General features: G+C 34.8%; 1 protein-coding gene across 12 annotated transcripts in view; it reads right to left on the bottom strand.

Moving 5' to 3' along the window:
* The window catches only part of LOC117570920 (phosphatase and actin regulator 4), a 138,160-nt gene that overhangs the window by 65,907 nt on the left and 49,432 nt on the right, over positions 1–22,821 (bottom strand). For 10 of the 12 annotated variants that reach the window (XM_034252842.2, XM_034252843.2, XM_034252840.2 and 7 more), the window contains 3 exons: positions 10,198–10,362; positions 10,025–10,123; positions 7,443–7,913 (listed from right to left, as the gene is read on the bottom strand). In XM_034252842.2, coding sequence (XP_034108733.1) covers positions 7,443–7,913; positions 10,025–10,123; positions 10,198–10,362 — 735 coding nt within the window. Of the gene's footprint in view, positions 1–6,098; positions 6,343–7,442; positions 7,914–10,024; positions 10,124–10,197; positions 10,363–22,821 lie in introns of those variants that run through there. The other 2 variants (XM_034252848.2, XM_034252850.2) reach the window with 2 other exon arrangements.

Genomic DNA, 22,821 nt, shown 5'->3' on the forward strand with positions numbered 1-22,821 from the left:
GGCTGGAGGTCAGTAGCACACACACACACACACACAAACACACACACACAAGAGGGCTAAACGGCGGAGAGCTCGAAAGCAGTTGAGACATTGACATTGTCATTTTTTCGACTTTTATGGCGTCTTAAAAAAATGTATCTCGAAAATATGGACGCAACATGAGCATGTGGGCAGCACATCGAAGCACAGCACAGCACACAGTTTTTAATTGAGGCAAGCGAGGAAACGAGAGCCGGCCGAGAAATGGCAAAACGAGAAACATCAACGTAAACGAGATAAATGAACACAAGTTGAACAAGTGACAAAAATTAATGCTAAGCGACTTGCAAATGCTCTGCCAAAGAATTTTAGCGCTGCGAACTTTTAAGCAAAACGGATTTTTTTTATTACGTATACTTAATATTGACTTTTATTTGGTTTAATAGCAATATAAGTTGAACAAATTTCAAGTGTAGTTTTATTTTGCCCAAAATTGGAAAAGTTTTCAACAAATTTTTTAAAGATATTCGTATACTTATTGACTTCACTTTGCTGAAAGCATTATCATATGATTTTATACTTTTTACAATGCTGAAAGAGTTTTCAGCAAAAATTTAATATATATTCATAATGTTGATATCACTTTGCTTTAGCATTTAAATACGGTTTTACATTTTAATTAGAGTTTATTTTTATCCCTTTAAAGCATTATCAAAAGGCTCTTATTTTTTTGCAATGCTGCAAAGTCTTAACAAAATGTACAAAAAATAGTCGTATACTTATTATTGACTTCACTTTGGTTTAACATTTAATTGAAAAGCTCACAATTAAGTCTATCAACAACAATGGTCAAAAGTTTCTATACTTTTTGTAAATAAGCGTATACGTAATGTGAACCCCACTAAGTGGCTTAAAAATAGTCTCTAATTATGCTTTGAGAATAGTTTAACAACACAACACAGCAAAGTGAGGTTAATATTAAGTATATGTCTATTTACATGTGTTTATAGACAATTCCTTTAATATTAATTTAGAACTGAAAGACAAATCAATTTAAAATACTCCCAAATGTTTTTATAGGCGTATACTTAATATTAATATCGATTTGCTTTGCTTCTATAAACTATTCTCAAACATATAAATTATGCTTTCAATTTAAATAGAATATCTTATAATTGAGAAAACAAACAACAACAGCAAGCAAATGAGATATTTGCTGAAAACATTATCAAATGTTGTTACACTTTTCTCAATAATTCAAACAACTATCAAATAGCTAAGAATTTAATAAGAAATTAGCATACTTGTAGCAGTATTTTGCTAATTGAGTTTGAGGGTCGCAATTAAGTTGATAGTTGATTTATTAATTGTGAAGTTAAATCATTGTAGATTTGAATAAAAACAGCAAAGCTAGCTTATTAAAACGAATTTGTTTCAATTGCTTTTAATTTCTGAATATATTTACAATTTCAAAAGAAAATGAGTATTCTTAAAATCAATAATAATATAAAAAAAAACTGAATAGATCTTTATTTCTTTACTTTATTCCAAATAAACATAAGATGGTAAAGAGACTTTAATTTATAATATATTTATATTCAAATTCCCAATAAAATTCACTTTATTTAATACAAAAATCTTAAATAAAAGTAAATAAACCATACATAGGAATATAAGTGACTTTTGTAATATAAAGATTCACTTTATAAACTTTGGTTTTATCCCTGAAAGATTCCATATTCAGCGAGTTTATATTCTGATATACTTGAGCTAAACTGCAACAAGCTGTGTGTGTTAGAGTATTGCTTGCTGAAAAATGAAAAACACTTTGTGTTTTGTGCGGATATTTCGGCAATGTTTACATAAAATACAGCAAAGAATAATAAATCGAAATGGCAAACAGTGAGTAAAATTTCTAATTAATATGAGCGGGGGAAAGAGCATAAATATTTGTTAAACAAATTAGCTACGCAGTAGGAGAAAGAGAGTGGGAGAGAGAATAAGAGAGCGAGAGAGGCGAGGAAGGAAATGCCAAGTAGGCTAGTTAACTGGTCAACTGAGTCACAAAACGGAAACGAAAGTCTAGGACAGAACACAGCGACACTGAAGGGACAAGAAACGGATGTTCAAATGAGCGCTCGACTCGGTTGATTACGAGCCAATGACATGCAAAGGCACAAGGAGTGGCCAACAGAACCAGAAAGGAGACCAGACAGAGTGAGAGGGGTCAGAAAGGCATGTCTCTATTAGGCTATTGACATTGTCCTGGGACCACTTCACCTCGATTCCCTTCTCTGGCAACAACAAAGCGAACGCTTTAATTAGCAAATTAAATGCAAAATGCGCAGGTGGCGGAGAATCGATCTATAACAATAACACCTTAATCTCTATTTGAAAACACATCAGCATACATATATCTGTAGACACAACAGCTGTCTTCTGGCTAACAAACAACTTTTAGCCCCCACACACACACACACAAGCACACACACTCACACTCATCCATCACTTAGTTGGTAAACAAATTATAAAGAAAGAAAAACTCATTGTGAACTGCCTGCTAAAAAAAAGGTAGCTAATGATTTTCCAATGCATTTTTGTTTTGCTAATCAGTCCAAAAACTTTTACAAGTGACTAAACTGATAAGCAAAATGCGGGGTATGAGTGTGTTCATTATACCCTTGAGTCAGCAATTTGGCTAAAGTTTGCAAATTTGCTGAATCTTGACAGTGAATTTTCTTCTTTTTGGGTTTATTCATGTTTCAGCTGTTGCGGAATGTGAAGCAGCGTCAAGAGAGACGAATGGCATAAATTCTTCTGGCTGCTGATTAGATAATAAACATTGTCATAAATTAACAAGGCGCATTAAGAATCTATCAAATGGGAATCGCATTAATGGAAAACTACCTTCAACTTGCTGACGAGCATAAATTAGTTGTAAGTTCTTTTAAGATTGGAATAGAAATTTTCGTTGAACTACAATTACATCATTTTAAGACTATGGTTTTTTTTTATAAAATGTTCTCATAACATAAATAAATGAACATAAATGATTTTTGATATCTTCTAAGATTTAGGGCGTGTGAAACTTTTTTTTTCTATTATAAAAATTTAAGAACATAAATAAGTTGTTTATTCTTCGAAAACATTGGAGATTATAAATGTCTAACTTTATATATATATTTTATATTTTATTTTTTAATAAATAGTTGCTCAAAACATAACCGAATTGTAGTTTCTTAATAACTTCATCACTGGTTATAATTTATTTTACGAACAGAAATGAATTGTATTTTCTTCATAGATTGAAAAGAATTCCTAGTTTACAAACATGATTTATTTGTTGTATAACTTTTTACTTTATATTCATAAAAAGTTCTCAAGAAATTGGGAATGAAAAGGTATCCAAAATTTAAGCTTCTTATTTTACATTCTCATTAAAAATTGTTCAAAAGTTAAGTTACTTATTTATGACTTCTCTTGAGGAAATAATAATTAAGTAATAATTGAGAGAAAGTTTATTTCCCTATTCAAGTGTTTCAATAATTAATATGTTTTCTCTCATTAGTTAATTTCTAATGCATAAATTATTTGGCAATTAGGGAGCATTAATCTTTTACATATTTCTATTATTTTTTGCATTTACAATATATTTTATATAATATATTTATATTGTATGTGCATTAATTGATTTTATTTGAAATATATCAAAAACTTATTTATTTTATTTTATTTTTGAAAATTTTAAATTAAAATAAAAAAAATAACTTAACAAGAAGTTTTATATATACATTATATTTTGGTATATATAAATTTATTATTGTACATTATTTATTATATTTCATATTTATGTTGAATCTTTTTAGAAATTCTTTTTATATGTTTGAAACAAAATCAATTTAAGTTTGCCACATTTTAAAGCATTCTAAAGTCTTCTTTTTAGCTTTAATTTGAGCTTTATTCCTCAAACTTTTCATTCGAACAGCAGTTAATTTAAGAAGAAACAAACGAGCCTCTCTTGCCTCGCCCAACTTTCAAGTGTATCGTATCGTTATTATTAAATTGTTTGTAGCCGCAACACACACACAAACACACACAGATATTTACACATACAATCACAGAGTGTACGCAGAGATTACGTGAGTTTACAGTTTGTCTTCATCGTCTTCAGCGTCTTCTCCCCGCTCTTCTATTCGAATTATAACAACGTACTTCAGTTGGTTGCCTCATTTAATTGCATTACCTCAAATGTGGGCGTCGCACACTGACTCAATTAGGCAATAGTACATAGAACGCTCAGCTAGCTAGCTCTTGATATCTAACTGTGAGGAGGTGAAATAATTTCCCCCTCACTCGCTTATCTGGCGGAATGGAATGGAGACATTTAATAAGATTTTGTTTGTGCTGCGAGCTACAGAAATAGCATATCATGAAGAGATTAGAAATTGGCGACGGAAATCGATCTTATTAATATAGAGATTCCCATATGGAGTGCTCTATGACCTCAGCTTGCATCGATTGCGCATACGACGCGTAGTACGAAGCTGTTATTCGATACCAAAGGCGATTGCTAACCTAGCACAATGTGTAAGAAGCAGACGCAAAGCTGAAGTGGAAAAGCGGTGTCAAGTTGCCGGTTATCAGTTTTTTTGATTGCGGTAAACAATAAATAACAAAAACAACAACGACAAGAAAGACGCATGCATGAGTCAACAATTGTTTCAAATACAAATAAAAAAAAATAATGAAAATAAAATGTAGAGAAAGAAAAATGCAACAGCAAGACACAAAGTAAAAGAGAGAGCGAGAGAGAGTGAGAGAGGGAGAGGGAAGCATCTCGAACAATGACGAAAGCAAAGCGAGAAACAGGAAAAAAGGTGGACGACCTCAGGATGCGATGCAAGCAGCGAGAGCAGCAAATGCAATTGACTCACACACACACACACACACACACACTTATATTGATACACACACACAGTTGCTGTCAATTGTTTAAACAATGATTTATTGCACAAATTTTATGTTGCAGCTGCATTTATTTATAAACTTTTTTGGTCCGCAGACGAAATTCACTTGAACCGAAAAATTAAGCACAGTCTGCTGAGTTTTGCATTTCGATTTTGTTTTTTCTTGCATTTTTCTTGCAAACACAAAACAAAACCAAAACGAGAGAGAGAGAGAGAGAGCAAACGCAACGAATAACAATGTGAAAAGGCAACGCGCAGAAAGGATAAAGAGAGCGTCGAAAGTATTGACTGCGTGAGAGGGAGAGAAACACAGAGAGAGAGAGAGAGAGAGAGAGAGAGAGAGCGAGCGAGAGAGTGCGCCCAATGGTAGGCAACACTTTTTTGTATTATTTGGCAAGCTTTGCTTCCTCTTGCAACGCTGCGTATGCGTAATGTGAGCAGCCAAAGCCAAACCAAACCGACAAAAAAAAGAAAAACGAACACCCAACCGAAAGTGGAATGACGGAAAATTAAAGTTTTCCCACCCGTGCACAACACTTAGTTGCCACCGCACCCCCGGAAACAAGCTTGCCACATGCCCCATGCCCCCACAAAAGCATGCTTACATCTTTAGCTATGCATACACTCAAACACACACACACACACTAACACACACAGTCGAACACTTGTAATGGAAAATGCTTTTGCGTGTGCTTGTTTTTAAATTCGTCGCTAACCATACGCCCCGTTTGCCCCTCGCCGCATTTCGACTGTGAGGCGCCACAGAACACACACACAAACACACAACCTCAGTTGCTGTTGCATTTTCCGCACCGAAATTCCTTTCCTTCCACTTTTGTGTTGCGCTTTGTGAAAACCAAAACACAAGTGGACAAAACTTGCGACAAACGTTTCGATTCGTTGTTTGTTTTTGTTTCGTTTCTTTTTCTGGTTGGTGGGTGGCACCAAACTTCGCTCGACGTGCCACAGCAGGAATTGCAATTATTTAAATGTCGATTTCGATTGTTTTGTTTTGCTCACTGGAACTCATTAAGCACTGCAAAGCAATTAATAACAATTTTAAACATTCTAACCGGTAACAACAAAAAAAACTTCACCTTGAATTTATTATGCACAATAAGCGAAATGATTTAACACAATTATTATTATTACATATTTTATCGTGTAAACTTGTTGTTTAGACAGAGTAAGAGAGAGAGAGAGATGGAGATAGCGGGCGCAGGCGGGAGACACTTAAGAAAAACTTGTGTACAGTAAACACACAGACACAGAGAAATGCGAATTGCAATTACAATTGCAATTACGTTTATTTGCGCATATTTAGCAGTCGATTTTTGTATTTGATTTTCTTTTTTCTTTACTTTAATTCTTGTTTTATTTTTTTTTTTTGTTGTGTTTTATTTGTTATTTATTCTAACGCGACGACAAAAACACGCGCTGCTCTAGCGGGCTGCGTTTTAATGTTAACTGAACATAGAAATGACAGCAGAGCAGTTTTGCCATAAAAATGCGATGCCGTCCAGCCAGACGACGACGACGACAAAACAACAAAAACGACGCAGTAGCCAATGATAAAAAGTAACAGAGAGAGAGAACAAAAATGAGAGCACGCTTGTAGTTGAACGCGCTCTCAGCGAAGCAAGTGCAAAATAAACAAAAGCACAAAACGTGCGCGTAACCAAAGAGAGCGGAGAGAGAGAGCGCGCGCTCAGTCGACGTCGCGAGAGAGCGCACGTTAAACGTTATGCCGGCTGCCTGTGCTGCAATTCAACGCAGCGCAGCATCAAACAAACAAACACGAAACGCAATGCCGCAAAGCTTAAAGCACACTGAATATTTTAATAGTCATCAAATACTTATGTAGCGAGTAAGCTTGCAAAGCACTGCGACACACATAAATGTCAAGAGCAGCAGCCACCACACAGCGTTTGTCTGTTTGTTTACCGCTCCCTCCCCCCCATGAACTGAACTGAACCGAACTGAACTGCTGTTGCCCATTATCAAAGAATCTGTTTGTGTTTTGTTTAACATTTTATCTGACGTTTTTGGCAAACTGCCGCAAGTGCTGACAACAAATTCAGCAGTCAAGCACAATGGCCAAAACAAATACAGCTGACGTGTATGAGTGTGTGTGCATGGGACTTAACTAGGCGTTAACTGGGCTTAAATGGTCACTGAGCGAGTCTAATTTATGGCCAATGTTGATGGCTTTGTAATTGAGTTTACTCAGCGCTCGAAAGTCGGCAATACATGACAACGCTCAGCTGGCGATTAACCACACTGTCCAAAAGTATGCAATGAAAAATGTGACAGTCTGAGAGAAGCTTCAACGCGTCAGACAAAGTAAGCTGCGCTTCATTACACAGTCCAAAAGTATGCAATGAAAATATCAAATGTAATCTGCGCTTTACCACACATCCTAAAAATGTGCAATACAAAGTGTCACACAGTGAGTGACCATTTGAGACAATGAAATAAATGTTTGAGTGCACTCACCATTATTATTGCTGATGGCGAAACGCTGCTGCAGCTGCTGGGCCAATGCCTGATGATGCTGGGCGAGCGGTGTTAGCGGTGGCTGCTGCTGCTGTTGCCCCACGCCCAGCTGTTGCGGCGCCGATTGTGAATGCGGCACACCGCCGCTCAGCGATGATGTGTCCGAGGCGCCATCGCCGCCGCCTCCTCCACCACCACCACCGCCCCCGTTGGCCATGGAATTCTGTTGATTGTGGCTGGCGCCATTGAGCATGGAATTTGCATTAAACTGTTGCACGGATATGGAGTTGGGCACGCCCCCACCACCGCCCATCGATTGCTGCTGCTGTTGGGACAACAGCGGATTGCCGGCAGTGCCGTAGGTGGTGGCATTTATGGAATTGTTGGCTTGATTTATGGAATTATTGTGGACGGCTGAGAGTATAGAGCCATTGGCAGTGGCTCCACCATTGTTGTAGTACGACTCCTCGCCTGCAAAACAGAAACATAAACAGAAAGAGAAAGAGCGAGTGAGTATAGCTTTCAGTCATTCATAAATTTCGAGAGCTTTTAAGCGTTGCGCTTTCATTCAGCTTTCTCGCAAGCTCTATAGAAAACTTTCACTGACAGCGCCATCTGTTGGCGCGTGGCCACAACAGTTTCGCCTTACTCAAGCCACTGCAACTTGAGGTAGGTTCATTTTAACCATCGTTTCTCCTATGATTGCGACTCCTCGCCCCGCCACGCATTCTCCCCCCCTGCCACCTAGAGACAGTTTTCTCATCGATTTGAATGCATTTCGCGTGCGTCGCTCTTCGGTGATTGGTAGAAAGGCGGCGACGCGCTGACGACTCGCATTGACAATTAGCTGCGTTGATTAATTGCCATACGAGAGAATGTCGCGACGTCGCGACGACAAGCTGAGTGAATCCTCCAATTTCCCTCCTCCCCCTTGGGTACATCTGCAATTTCCAGCTCTTGTCATGCTTGAGTTGAGTTGCGGAAGGAAGGAGAGGAGAGATAGAGAGCGACTGTCAACCTGGACTTGGCTTGGGCAAACAATTTAGCAAAGTGTTCCCCAACATACAACACACAACGTGCGTCCCATCGTGACGACGACGACGACGTCTCGTCATCGGCTAAATCGTGCGTGGATTATGGCCAATTTCCGTTTGTTGACTTTCGTCAGGGGCAAAAGCTAAACGGAGGTCTAACCAAAAGACAAGCACATTGCAAACTCGTACACTCGCATGTGCTTGCGGTTTGCCAGATCCCATCATCCCCCCGCGTCATGGTTGCGCCCCAAAAGCTCGCAAACTTTTCGTTGTTGCATGCGGCATACAAAAACACAAAGAGCATGCAGGATTAGTTGTGGCAAAGTAAGCTATAATTGGATACCTCTACTAGGGTAAGCAAATACTAAATTGTGGGGTATTCCTGTGGCAAACATGAGCAATTGGTCAGCGGAGGAAACTTTTACTACGTCTTTAATTTCCCTTGGATTTACTTAAAAGTTGTCTAGCGTGTAAGACAAAGCAATGAAGATATATCTTACATTTTTATGGAGAACTATAAAGAATAGAAATAAAAATCCCCTTACTTGAAATATAACTAAAAGCTCCATTAACTAAAATGTGATATTCAAGCTGAATTGAAAGCTCAATAAACTTAATTTTGGTATTGTAGAATTTAATTGAAAATAGGCTAAATATTTTTGTTATATATTATATTTTTTAGTGAAATAAGGATCTCATACATAAGATTTTAATCAATATTTTTAAGAAATTGATGACTAATGTTTGATTACTATAGTAATGTAGGAAAACATAAGTTATAAGTTAGGAGAATACCTATTAGTATCAATTATAAAAAACATTACTTAATTATAAGAAATAAATTCTTTAAAGTACGATTTTCCTTATACATATTCTATTTAAAATTAAAAACTACTTCCCAAGAAGAAGGACTACTCCAGTAAGAATAGAAAATTCGTCTAATTTTGCATAACAAAAAAATAAATAAACAATTTCTATATTTTATTAAGCAAAATATAGACGAATTTTCTAATCTTACAAAAGTGGACTTATTTCTTGAGGAGCAGTAATATTCAATTTCTTACTTTAAAGAATGTAGATCTCATAATTGAATTAATTTCCTAAAGAAATATTGCTGCTACTAAGTTAATTGTAATTACATTTTAAGAATTTTAAATTCTAAACATAGAAAATTTAAACAAAAAATATTTATTAAAATTTAAAACCATCAATTGATATATATTCATTTAAGAAATTGATGTCAATAAATAAGTTCTAATTTTTAAATACATATTGAAGATCAAGTTCTTGGATAATAGATATAAAAGTATTTTAACTCATTGTAGCTCTGTAAATTAAATTTAATTTACTGCTATGAGTGTTAGTTTAGATTCTTCTGGAAGCTAACTAAATTAAAATTGAGAGATCTCAGCCTATTGCAATGCATCTCAGTACTTTTTAAATGAAAATTGTGTGAACCCCACTTGTGTGTCATAGATAGGTTTTTTTTTAGTCTCTGACGCATCTCTGAAATATATATGTATGTATATTCTTATCTCTGTTGCTTACCTGGCTCTGGTATATTGCCCAGCGGACTCTCCGGCAGCAGAATGCCCTTTTGCACTAACTCATCGCGATTGGCACGTACAGAAATCTTGCGCTCCAAAGCTGTACAAAATGCAAATGAAAATCAATTAGTAAGCAATACGAATCGACAAATGAATTCAAATTAGATTACTCACATTTGGAGGCAGCTTCGAATTTTTCGCTCTTCTTTTTTCGGCGCCACTTCCAGGGCTTAAAGAATCGGCCCAAAGCGCTAAGTTTGCTCTTGCGTTCAAGGGGTGGGGTGCGGGTGCCTGAGCCGAGGCTATTTGTGCGTATGGCGGCGCCATTTTGTTTCTTGGCTGCAAGAGAGAAAGAGAGCGAGAGAGAAAGGAAATTAATGAGTGCGATGGAGGTAATAATTAGCAAACATCTTCGAATTGTGTCAGCAAAAAAGCAACAAAAACAAGAAACAAAACTGTTTCGCGGAAGCGGAAAAATCAACGTCAATGGGGCGGCATCTGGGGCTGCATTCCACGCCCCTCAGTTGAGGCATGCGGCATGCGGCATGAATGCAGTTTGTTGCCCATCGAAAGCAAAAATTGAAAAGCGAAAATTACAAAACATTTTGCGTTGCAGAAATTGCCTTGGCAAAGTTATTTCTTTTATGCAATCATCAACAACAGCAATCATCATGCTGATGATGATGATGATGAAGCGAACAATGATGATGATCATTATGGTGTGTACATCATTATCATTGACAATTCAATTAGAAATTCAAAACGAGTTTTGCTGCAACAAAAATTCTAAGCAAATTGCCTGCCATTTTAGACGGTCGCTCAACCTGCATACAAAACACAAAAATATTCCGCCCCAGACAACAGCAACAACAACAACACCAACAACAGCATTAACAAGTTGAGCTTGAGCCAAATCTAATTGGCCAAAGACTGCGATGAAATTCTTTCCCCCCAAGTAATATCTATCTTTCCCTCCCATTGCGCGACTTTAACTAGCTGGACTATTTTCTACTATTTTCTTTAAGCTAAGCTCTTAGACATTTCCAGTAGTTGTAGATATTTGTGCTCCATGTCAGTTGGAATTGCCAATTGCAAACCACACATGACAACGACAGAGACGGGAGGGATAACTGAGAGGGGACGGGAGCGCAGAGCGACAGCTCTAGAGGAAAGGCCTGAAACATGACTACGGCCAGCTGGAGGAGCGCTTTGTAAAAGGTACAACAAACAAGCCAGAGATGTATTATTTACGACTAGCTGAAGAAGTGATGCTCTTTCTTTAAAACACTGTAAACTTTTAAAGGGGCTAAATTATAATCTTTTAAAAGGGATTGTTTTTTTGATCTGAAAATGTATCTTAGAAAACGTTGTTACAAAAAACCCAAATATTTGATACATCATTGTTTAATAATACAAAATTATCTCTTATTTATTTAAATCATATTATTATTCATTGCATATTTGTAGAAAAAGATTACATCACTTTCAAATAAATACTATTCATTCAAAAACGAACTTCTAATCGACTGTTTGCTAAACTATATAGCTAAATTATATAGTTTATAGTCACAACTCTTTCGAAATTGAAGAGTTAGAATTATATTTTAAGCTTGTAAGTTTCAACGAAAATATAAGGACTTATTTTATTCAACATATTTCATATTTTAATCGGAAATATAGAATTGTATTATAGTAATGTAATGTAGAGCATCAATTTCAATAATATTTCGAGTATTATAAATACAATTCAACAAGATTTTACATTAATTACATGTTCAATGACATATAAAATATTGCAGCTTAAATAACTTTATTGCGATGCCTTTAAGACATAAAAGTTATTCTACCAAATGTCACTAAGATAGTGCAACAACTGAAGTAAGTTTGCAATCAGAAAATATGCGGAGCATTTTATTTAATTAAAGATTTATGTACAATCCTTCAAAGTATTATCTATAAGATAAATCATAAATGTACTTTATATATTCTTTTCATTTTATACGTGCTAAAGCTAAAACCATTTCTTTGATGTCTGTCAAATACAGAATCAGACAGACTAGCAACATACAGAATATTTACATTTCTTCCACCTTGGATCTATGTTACAAATTGGTCAACTATTTTATATACCCTTTTTGGCTAGTGTATGAAAATGTCGTCTCACAGTTGCCACTCGAGCTGCTGCTGTTGGGGCAGCTGTTTCTAGTTTGTTGTTGACTCTGATGCTGCCTCAGATAAGCTGGGCATACGCATACTTAAACACACACACCCACACAGACACACACACACACTTACATTGAGACACTCGCTCATGGACAAGCATTGAAGCGTTGAAATTAGGCTACCTACAAATAGCTGGAGTAGAATTCACCAACCAACAAAATGAAACGCCACAAAAGAGAGGAGAGAGAACATCATAGGGGGAAAAATGGCAAAGAAAAAAACGATAGGAGCGCAAAAAAAAAAAAAGAATTATTTTCTGCGAAAAGCGTAAACACACTTGCAGAAAACTTTAACCAATTCCAGGTATTTAATAAATAAAACAACAAACTAATTAATTGCCAAAGTGAAACAAAAAAGATTGCAAAAGATATACACACAAATGTGTGAAGAATAAGAAGAAAAATTATATAGAATTTGGCAAAACTTGCGCCGTGTTTTAGGACTTGTTTTTATTTTTTTCTCCTAAGCAATCGCGTGCCAAATTTAGTAGCTGCAATCATTGAAATCTCTACGATCGATGAGCTCACTGAGCATAACGAAACATATTTGGTTAGATGTTTTAAGTGCTTCTGGTTTCTACACAGAGAAAAACAAGTAAACAAGTTAGAGTCGAGTGTGCTCGACTGTGAGATACTCGCTACCCATTTTTAGGAATAGCAAAACGGTCATCTTCAAAAAATACTGAAGATAAATTATGTTCTAATAACTAGCATCAAAATCTTGAGAAGTAGAAGAAGAAATAAAGATTGAAAAATCCTTGAAACAAAATTTCGATGTACTTTAATTTAAAAAATAATATAATCCTCTTTTTCTGGAAAATACTAAAATTGAATATTAAAAAGAATGAAGTTCTAATAACTAGAATGAAAATCTTAAATGCTTTAGAACTTCACCTTAAAGAACAAAAAAATACGGAATGACAAATTCAACAAACAAAATTTCGATCATACACTTTCATCTCAGGTTACAATATCTTAATTTTCTGAAAATTAATAAAAATTTAATATTTTTAAACAAAACTTTTTCTTTAAATGCACTTTAATATAAAAAGAAACTCAGAAACCAAAGTAAATTCATTTATAAATACATATGTACATATATACATTTAAGATCATTTGATTTTAAATTGACTTTTTTATTCTGGTTTCAATTTTATATTCTTGGATTCTTAAGTTAAGAATATAACTTTGAATTTATAGAATGGTTAGTCTAGATTTAATGTAGAATCTTGATTTAAGAACTTATTTCATTGGTTTAGGTTAAACATTATAAATTGATCCAAAAGTTCGCTTTAATATTAGCACATCTATTTCTGAATATCTTCAAAGAAATGTGCTCAACTGCCCTGTTGATTTCGCTGTGTGTATTTTATAAATACCGCAAAATGTGGCAAATGGGCTAACAACTATTTGGCTTCCTTTTGACTCTTGCAACGCGCGCCTCACTCAGTGGGGCACGTTCTTAGTTCAGCTTCTGTTATATGCCGGACTACTTCTTTATTCTTCTACTGCTGCTGCTGTTCTGTGCTCTGTGCTCTGTTCTCTGTGTGTCAGCTGTCCCAATTGTGGTCAATTGTTGGCGGCTTTTCATGCTTGATTTGAGCTTGAGTTGCATAACAAGCGAGAAGGGGGAAACAACTTAAAGCGCAGTCCGCAAAATGTGTGTCAAGCTTCGTGGAGGGAGATGGGAGACTCTGCTAACCAGGAGGAGACTGACTGACTGATGCTCGTTGCACGTGAACAACGTGCAACGTTACAGCTTGCCCCGCAGGCGACAAACCACAACGGAAGCGTTGCCTCATTTAAATGGCGCCAGGAAGAAAAAAGAAACGGGAAAACGCAGCGGAAAATCACAGCACGAAACTCAAAGCAGAAAACTTTAAAAGCCAAAAAAAAAAAAGGAATGTATATAAATATATTTTAAAGACGCTCTTCATATGAGGCAAAAGATTATAATAATGTATGCAAGACAAAAAAAAAATGTAAAAAGCAAAACCAAAATAAACAATAACATAAGAGTCGCAGTCGCAGTCGACGTCGCAGTTGGCGCTTTTAAAGCGTTGTCGTCATACATATAAAAAATGTATTTTATTTTTACATATTGCGTTGTTTTCGGTGGGAATGGGAATGGAACCGGTTTTGGATCTCTCTCTCTGTCTCTGTCTCTATCTTAGCAGCTGCCGTTCGTTTTGGCATGGATGCAGCAGTTGTCGTGTGTATTTGGCCAAGAGGCAAAACCGATTTGGCTTCTAAGTAAGCGAGACACGACACAAGGGCGGCCAACAAAAGTATGTAATATTTTATGCGAACGCGCGTGGAAAACGAGTTTTCGCGAAAGTTGTTTGTCGCCATATCGAATAATTTCACAAAATACAATAATATAATAGATAATAAAATATAAAAGCAGGGGTGAAGCTGCTCCACCCATCGAAGAGCAAATATGGAGAAAGAGAAAAATAAAAATACTATAAATTATGCAAAAGATGTAGAAAAATTGTTGTTTCACATGGGGGAAAAACTCTTATGAATTAGTCAACAGCAAACAGCAAACAGCAAAACCAGCTGAAACAACAACGTCGACAATTTGTTTTCGCTTTAAACCATAAGTGTGCATAGATTTTTCCCACAGCATTTTCATTGTTTGATTTCGAGTTTCAGATAGACTCCACAATAAAAGAAAAAAGCTAAACAAAACAAAAGAAAAAAAACTGTACAACATATTTGCGAGTTAAATTTTCGGCCAATAAAGCTGTGAAAGCTTGACTCTGTCTATTTTGCTTTGTTCATTATCCTTAACTGATTTCGCTGCCTAGGCACATAAAACGTAGTTTTGCTCTCGTTTTATTGCCAATTCTTTTACCCTTTTCTTAGTTTGCTCTCGTTTTATTTTCGGTATAAAATAACCTCTTTTTTTGAATGTGTAAAGCAGAAGATCGAAAGTTGTGTAAAAAAGCGTTTCTATTCTCTGTGGATTATCCTAAACATTTCGCTAGCTGTCACAATAAAGCTGTCTTGACAAGAAAGTTGTATTTGCATTCATTTGATTAAATTTATTGTATTTTATGTATTTTTGTAACCTATCTAAAAGGCTTGAATCACAGCGTTTTAAAGTTGTAACAATAAAGTTCTTCTCTAAACAATTTAAATATCTGAATAAATGGTTTTAAATTATCGACATGGTTTAAATGGCTGCAAAGTTGTGATATTTATAAACTAAAACATCTACAAAAAAGAGCATATAGAAAAAATCTAAGTATTATCAAATTCTTTTCTAGATCACTTTCTTGCGATTTACATTTAAGAATGCTTATTTTCTCATTAATATTTAATGAGTAAACAAATACAAATAAATTACTGAAAAGAATTAATAATAGTTTTTCTCTATCACTTTCCTATGATTAACATTTTTAAATTTTGTTTATAAGAATGCTTAATTTGTTCATAAATATGCAGATCTACATAAATTACTGAAAAGATTTTTATAATACTTTTTCTAGATCACTTTCAAGCGAAATATGTCTTCTTAATAATAATAAGATGGAAACAAAGAACAGAAAAAAATTGTATCACATTCGTCTGCGTTTTTAGATTATTAATATTATTATTATTATATTGAAATAACGAATACAATTTCTTATTACAATGTGATGAGCCAGAACGACTAAGACCTTCAATCGTTTTTAGAATATTCTCATTCATATTTTTATGTCACTTCTCTAGAACAAAGTTTTGAGAATTATGAAAACTAAATATAGACTTTCATTCATATTAAATCAATAAGATATTATCAATATCAACTTAACTGCCTATTAGATATAACTCGTAATTTTATATGTTAGTTAATTATAGGTATTACTTATAAAAGGTAGATCATATTTAATATGTATTTTATTATGGAAACTCAATTAATCATTTGGCGTCATTCAAACACAAGTTTCTACACCCACTTGGCTCTCTAATTATTTATTATGCCGTAATTCACGTAACATTTCACTTTATCGACATGGAAATGAAGTCAGTTTTAGTGTCTGCTATCAGAGTGTCCATAGCTTTATCATTACAACAGACAACACAACGCAATCAAACGAAAATATCTCTCACATGTATATCAAACAACATGCAGTCAGCTTATGTAAATTGACAATTGCCGTGTTCCACTTAAAGCTCAGTCAAGTGCACAAATACAGACGACAAAGTGTGTTATGTATGTATGTATATAGCAATGAATGCTTGATAACTAAACCACAAGCGAAACGGCAACAAATTGACAGCAGTAATCACAGCAACACACACACAAAATATACGAGCAGTTTTTCTTTATTTATATTTATTATTTTTGCACACAACGAAATTATTGTACAATTTTCTATTATTCAAAACACTTTATGTTGCTCTCTTTTTAATTTACGGTTCACGCTTGAATAAATTATGCGACAACTTGACAGCATGTCAGAGGCGAAAAACCTCAAAACGAGGAAAAAAAGTAAAAATTAATTTAATATAGCAAAGTGAGAAAAGCAACCCAAAAATGTCAGACAAGTTCGCGAGACGAAAGAAAGCGAAAAGGTGTATGAAAAATGATATTAAAAGCGGCAAATTATGAGATTTGTGAGGTGTTTGGCAATTGCCAGAGCAAAAAAAAAAAAACAAAAAAAAAGTAAAGTTCGCTTTCAAATTTCATACAGAAACGAAGGTCGCAGGCGACGCTAATTGACGCCCAGCTCAAAAAAAATAATAATAGTAGTAGCAGCAATAACAACAACAACAAATGCGATTACTGAACTAATTTGCCGTTGCGAGCTGTGTGTGGCTGTCTTTCTGTCGATTATAATTGCAATATGAAACCTGAAATTAATTGTAATTACTCGCCTTGCGAAAAGATAAAATGCTTTCAAAGCGTGTGGGCAAAGAGCGAGAAAGAGAAGGAATTCAGAGATAGACAGAGAGGGAATAAGAGGCAGGCCAATTTACGCCTGGCCTGGCACGTATTTTGACAACGGTCTTCGGAAATGGAAATGAAAATGTTAATGGAAATGGATGCTACACGATTCCACGCTTTACACACTCACACACACACTCGCACACACACACAGTCAAACAGTTACAAGTGTAACTGTGTCACGTAGCGCAAAAGCGCAGCAAAGCGTTCAATGCACATGCACATAATTCAAATCCCATTACGTATACGCAACGCTGCACAGGCAATAGAAAACGTGAGCGAATCACATTGGCAATGGGACAGTTGCAACAACTGTGGGCGACTCACATGTGTGTGTGCGTGTGTGTGTGTCCCAGTGAATGTGTGAATGAATAAATGACAGCTCTGCGCTGCGCCACTGAAGCGCGACATATCCATAGTCAATGCCAAAAAAAAAAGAAAACAAAAAAAAAACATAACACAAAAATACAAACAACAAAAAAAAAAGCTGTCAATGGGAAGTGGGAGCAATTGCAGCTGGTTATCGATGATAGTTGTTGACTTTGTGTTAACATCAATACTCATAACTCGTTTACTTTGTAATGCTCTCCATCTCCATTACAAATTTAACGATATTTTCATTGAAAATTTATGCGCCATGAAATGAAGCAAGTGATGAGCTCAGCTAGTTAAGCGTTGCAAACGCATATTATGCATTTTTATGCATCTCTTCGGCAATCATCATTTTACTTTTATGCATGGCAATCAGTGCCTGCTAACGAACTGCACCCTCAGGCTAAAACAGTTTCCGCTTTTCATTTCTTTGGCCGGAAACCAAAAAAAATAAATACTATTTCTTACGAATGAAAATTCCCCGAATTTTCAAGAATTCTTATATGACTCATCTTCTACAAATCATAATTAATAAGATACAAAATTTGTCATTTGTACAATTTTAAAGGCAAAAAAAACAAATCGATCTGTTTCTCAATCTTTTACTCTCTCGAGAGCATTGCTATTTTCGTACTCTGTTTTGTGCCCTATTCGCAAACGTTCTGCTTTGCTTTCTTGTGAATAGAAATTCTCCGAATTTACAAGAATACTTTTATGATTCATCTTTAACAAATCATAATTAAGAAGATATAAAACTCTTGAATATTTTTACTATGAGAAAAAGCTTCCATTTCCTCTCTTTTATGCTCTCATTAGCATTTGCTATTTTCGTATTCTGCTTTGTATTATATTTGCAAAGGTTCTGTATGGTACTTTGATTTTTTCACTTTCTTGTTAAAAGCTCTCTCTCTTTAAATTTTTTACTCTCTTGAGAGCATTACTAGTTTCGCATTCTGCTTTGTGCTCTATTCACAAACGTTCTGCATGAAATTTTTCTTTGTTTTTTTATACAAAACAAATTTTCCGTATTGCGCTTTGTGCTTTTAAATATTGCTTTGCTATTCTAACCACAAATAAATGAGCAACTCTTGGTTTTCTCATTTAAAAATTCCCACAAAAGCACAAACATATTTGTGTGAATTTCCCGGAATTAATAGACAAATTTCTCATCTATTCATTCGCTTTTCTGTGGGGTGATTGTCCAATTTTGTGACCATACACTAAACGTTTCGATTCGATGAATATTGGACAGCCCCGGCACGCGTCTATCAAAGTCAAAGTCAATTAGGAGAGCAACGATTGCCGGCGATTACGTGAATATCAAAACACGTCCAAAAATTCAGTGACGTTAATCAGCGGGAAAATGAAAACGAACAGCCACAAATGTGTTTGAAAGATGGAAAAAGTCACAGCCACAATGTTCGATAAAAAGCCAATGAATAACAAATTGCGATGAATCACACACACACACACTCAGTGTGGCTAACAAATTGCATAATATAAATTGTGTACACAAACTATGTTTAGATGATGGCCTGGACGCATTTTCTTGTGGTTGGTCGTGTGGCCAATTAAAAAGCATTTTGATGCAGCTCAATTTTTGAAGCTAATTGCATTTAAATTGCATTTGACATTTGACATACATATTGTGTGTGGCTCGTGTATCATCCACGATGACATTCAATCAAGGAAATAATGTTTAAAAATAGCACAATGACTAACAAAAAGGGCGAAACAGGGAGAGAGAAAGAGAGCAAGCATGGAAGTTACAGTCAAATGTGCCCAACTGTGAAATACCCGCTACCTATTTTCAATAACAGCAAACTAGTAGGGTATTAATCTTAAAATATACCAAATTAATATACTGAAAATACTAAAATATACTGAAAGATATATTTGTTGGTATATCTATATTAATAATAGCATAACGATATACCAAATGCACTTATTGGTATATTTCAGTATTTTTCAGTATAGTAGTATACTGATGATTTGCTTAAATATACTGAAGGATATATTTGATATTTCGATATACTATTAAAATATACCATATATATATATATATATACCATATATTATACTAATAAAATACTAAAGTATACTAAATGCTATATTTGGTATATCGATATACTATTACAATACTATACTAAGCCTGATGTGGTCAGATATAACTTCTTCTGCCTGTTATATACATTTGCTGGAGGCACAAATACCCTTCTAACCTATATGTAGCGGGTATAAAAAAAGAGATATATGCACTGTGCAGTGCAGTCAGTCATGACCCGCAGACAGCTCAAATTACGAACACCAAACAACTTTTATTAATTCGATTTGAGTTCTAGGGTTACAGAGGTGGTTCTCTGACATTGTTGTTTTTGTTGTTGCTGTTGCTTTGGCTGTTGCAAGTGGTGTGTGGCGTGTGTGGTTAAACTGCCTTTGGCTTGTACAAAAATTTACAACATTGTTGTCGCCGCTGTGGCTGTGGGCAAACAAGTTTATTGGCAAACAAAAGACAAGCCGACAGGCAAAAATAAAAAACCCAAAAGTTCAGGCAAACAGCATATGGACAAATATTTGCAACAAATTTACAAGTGCCAAAAACAAACAAAAAGCAATTTTGAAAAATACGACCAAAAAAAAAATATCACAATTTCAATTAACATAAAACTTGTGTAAATCAAGACGAACAATCTGCGCTTTATAACTAACAAACACATGTAATATAGGCCTGTCAGCTACAAAACAGACAGATGCAGATACATTTTTCAGATACTGATACAAACAAGAAGATACAGCACAAACGAATCGCCAAACTAATTAAAAACATTTCAATGTACTGGAATTTGACTGGCGGCAACTTTAAATTACCAAATGGAAATTGTTATTAAAACAATGCACATTGAAAATTGACTGCAAAAACTGAAACGAAAAAAGAGTTTTTTATTTGTGGCACATTTATTTATAGTTCAGTTTGATTGCTTCATCTGATCATAGAGTAATCTTTAATAATAATCGCATAATTGCACAACGCTATTAACTGCAATCGCTTTTGTATTATAAGCGCAAATTGCTTATCGATTGTAAATTCAAAAGCATGTGACAATGTTTGCAACACTTTGGATTCAATTTGATTTGATTTCATTTGCATCGATTGCAGTCGAGCAATCAAAATGTGTGCGCAAATATTTAATCAAATTATTTTGCCGGTTGTTGCGAAACTTTTGTGTACACATAGCAATAACTCGCAATACCCTTTGAAAGGGATTGAGAGAGAAAGTGATCAAGTAATGTAAATCGTAAGTTTTGTTATACCTCATCAATAGATTGTAATGACAAAATCAATGATTTCGAATTTTCAAGATTTTATTTCAAAATTTACAATTTAATTTCTGTTTATGTTTTGATTACTACTTAAAAATTTGTAAGATTATTTATTAAAATTTAAGTGAAATTTGCTTTCTGTTTATCTACTGATTATTACTTAACATCATATGAAAATTTCGTAGAAATTTTACTAACTAAGCTTAGAGTAACTTTATAAATCCTTTTCTCTTTTGACCAGAAGAGAAACAGAATCCATGATTACAAATTTGTAACACAAAATTGAGAAAATGAACTTAAATTTCATCTCTGTTTATCTTCGGATTATTACTTAAGATCACATTAAGATATCTAAGAACCTTATGAACTCTCCTCTAGCACATGATTATCTAATACTAATGCTAATCAAAAGACAACAATTATTTAACAGCTAGTATTTCTTAGAATGCCGAAAGTCTATAAAAATCGCAAACAAACACGTTTCGAGCGCATAAAATTTAATATTTTTGTCACACAAGTATCTTAAGCATTTATCTAAATATGCTGATTATTTCATAACGTTTCACAGGGTAAATCGTCAGCCAAACTCTCAGTACAAAACACAAAAGTTTGCGCGCGTCTCACTCAAAAGACAATTTAGAACTTACATTTTGCTGTCTGCACAATGAAATCCTGAAAGCCAAACAGACTCAATGTGAGCTTATACACTTCACCAGGCAATAACTAGAATCCCTTGTGGAGTTGGCTTTCTCTGTTGTGTATGTGTGTGTGTAAGTAGTTTTGCATTTAGCTGCAAGATAAACTTTAACTTTAGCTACAGTTAATGGATACACTTCTTCTCTTCTTCTCTTTGCTGTAGTTAAAGCCTAGCTAAAAACTTTTGCCTTCCTTTGCAGCTGGGGCGCAAAAAGTTTCAAATGTTGTTGGCATTCTCAACAAATTGGCAGACGTCCAGATAAATCCAAAAATGTCTGTCTCTGTGTGTGTGTGTTGGCTGTGCTGGCAGACACCTGGAGGTGGTATCACAATGGACAATGCGACCGGCGACGTCTCTCAACGATAAGGGCGAATTATGACTGCAAAACTGACAAGTTTTATCAAACAACAGACAGCGAGACAGCCAGAGAAAGAGAGAGACATTTTGTGCCGACTGTACCACAATTGAATGACAGATGGCAACTGTCTCCGGCAGCAGCAGCAGAAGCGTCTGCAGCTGAATTGATATCAATTTAAGCAAAACTCTTGACCCCTCACAGTTGACACTTTGGCAGCTGCAAAAGTTGCTCGTGCACTTGCAATTATATCTTAATTAATTACAAGAGTATTACAAAGATTTTTATACGTGTTACATGTCTCCAGACGATGAACATCAGTTTTGTATGAGATCATCGCAAAAATGTAAAAACCAAACAAATAAAATAAAAATCATCGCTGTCAATTCGTTCTCCGATTGACGTGATTCTCAGTTGTCATTTGCATATAAGGTGTATTCAAAAAAGTACTCGGTGAATATCCAAATCAGAGCTGTGCACCCATAACTCAGCTCGAAATGAACAAATGATCACACTCGCAAATATGGCAAACAATGCTTAACGAAAGCTTAGCCTGGCTGACTTACTAATCAAATTGAAGTGAATAAGTTGTAAAATAAAATGTGAAAAAGGCAAACATTGTGGTATTATACTTAAAAAACACCAAATTAATATACGAAAATATACAAATATATACCAAGGGCTATATCAATATACTAAGCTTTAATTAGAATAAATAAATGCATATAAAATAAATAATTAAAATATACTAAAATAATATACCAACAAATACAAATACATTCCAAAGGCTATATTTCGTATATTGATATGTTAGAATAAATAAATGAATATAAAGTAAATATATTAAATATACCGAATGAATATACCAAACATACAAATATACCATAGTCTC

Source organism: Drosophila albomicans, chromosome 3, assembly GCF_009650485.2.
Source record: "Drosophila albomicans strain 15112-1751.03 chromosome 3, ASM965048v2, whole genome shotgun sequence".
NCBI classification, from domain to species: Eukaryota; Metazoa; Arthropoda; class Insecta; order Diptera; family Drosophilidae; genus Drosophila; species Drosophila albomicans.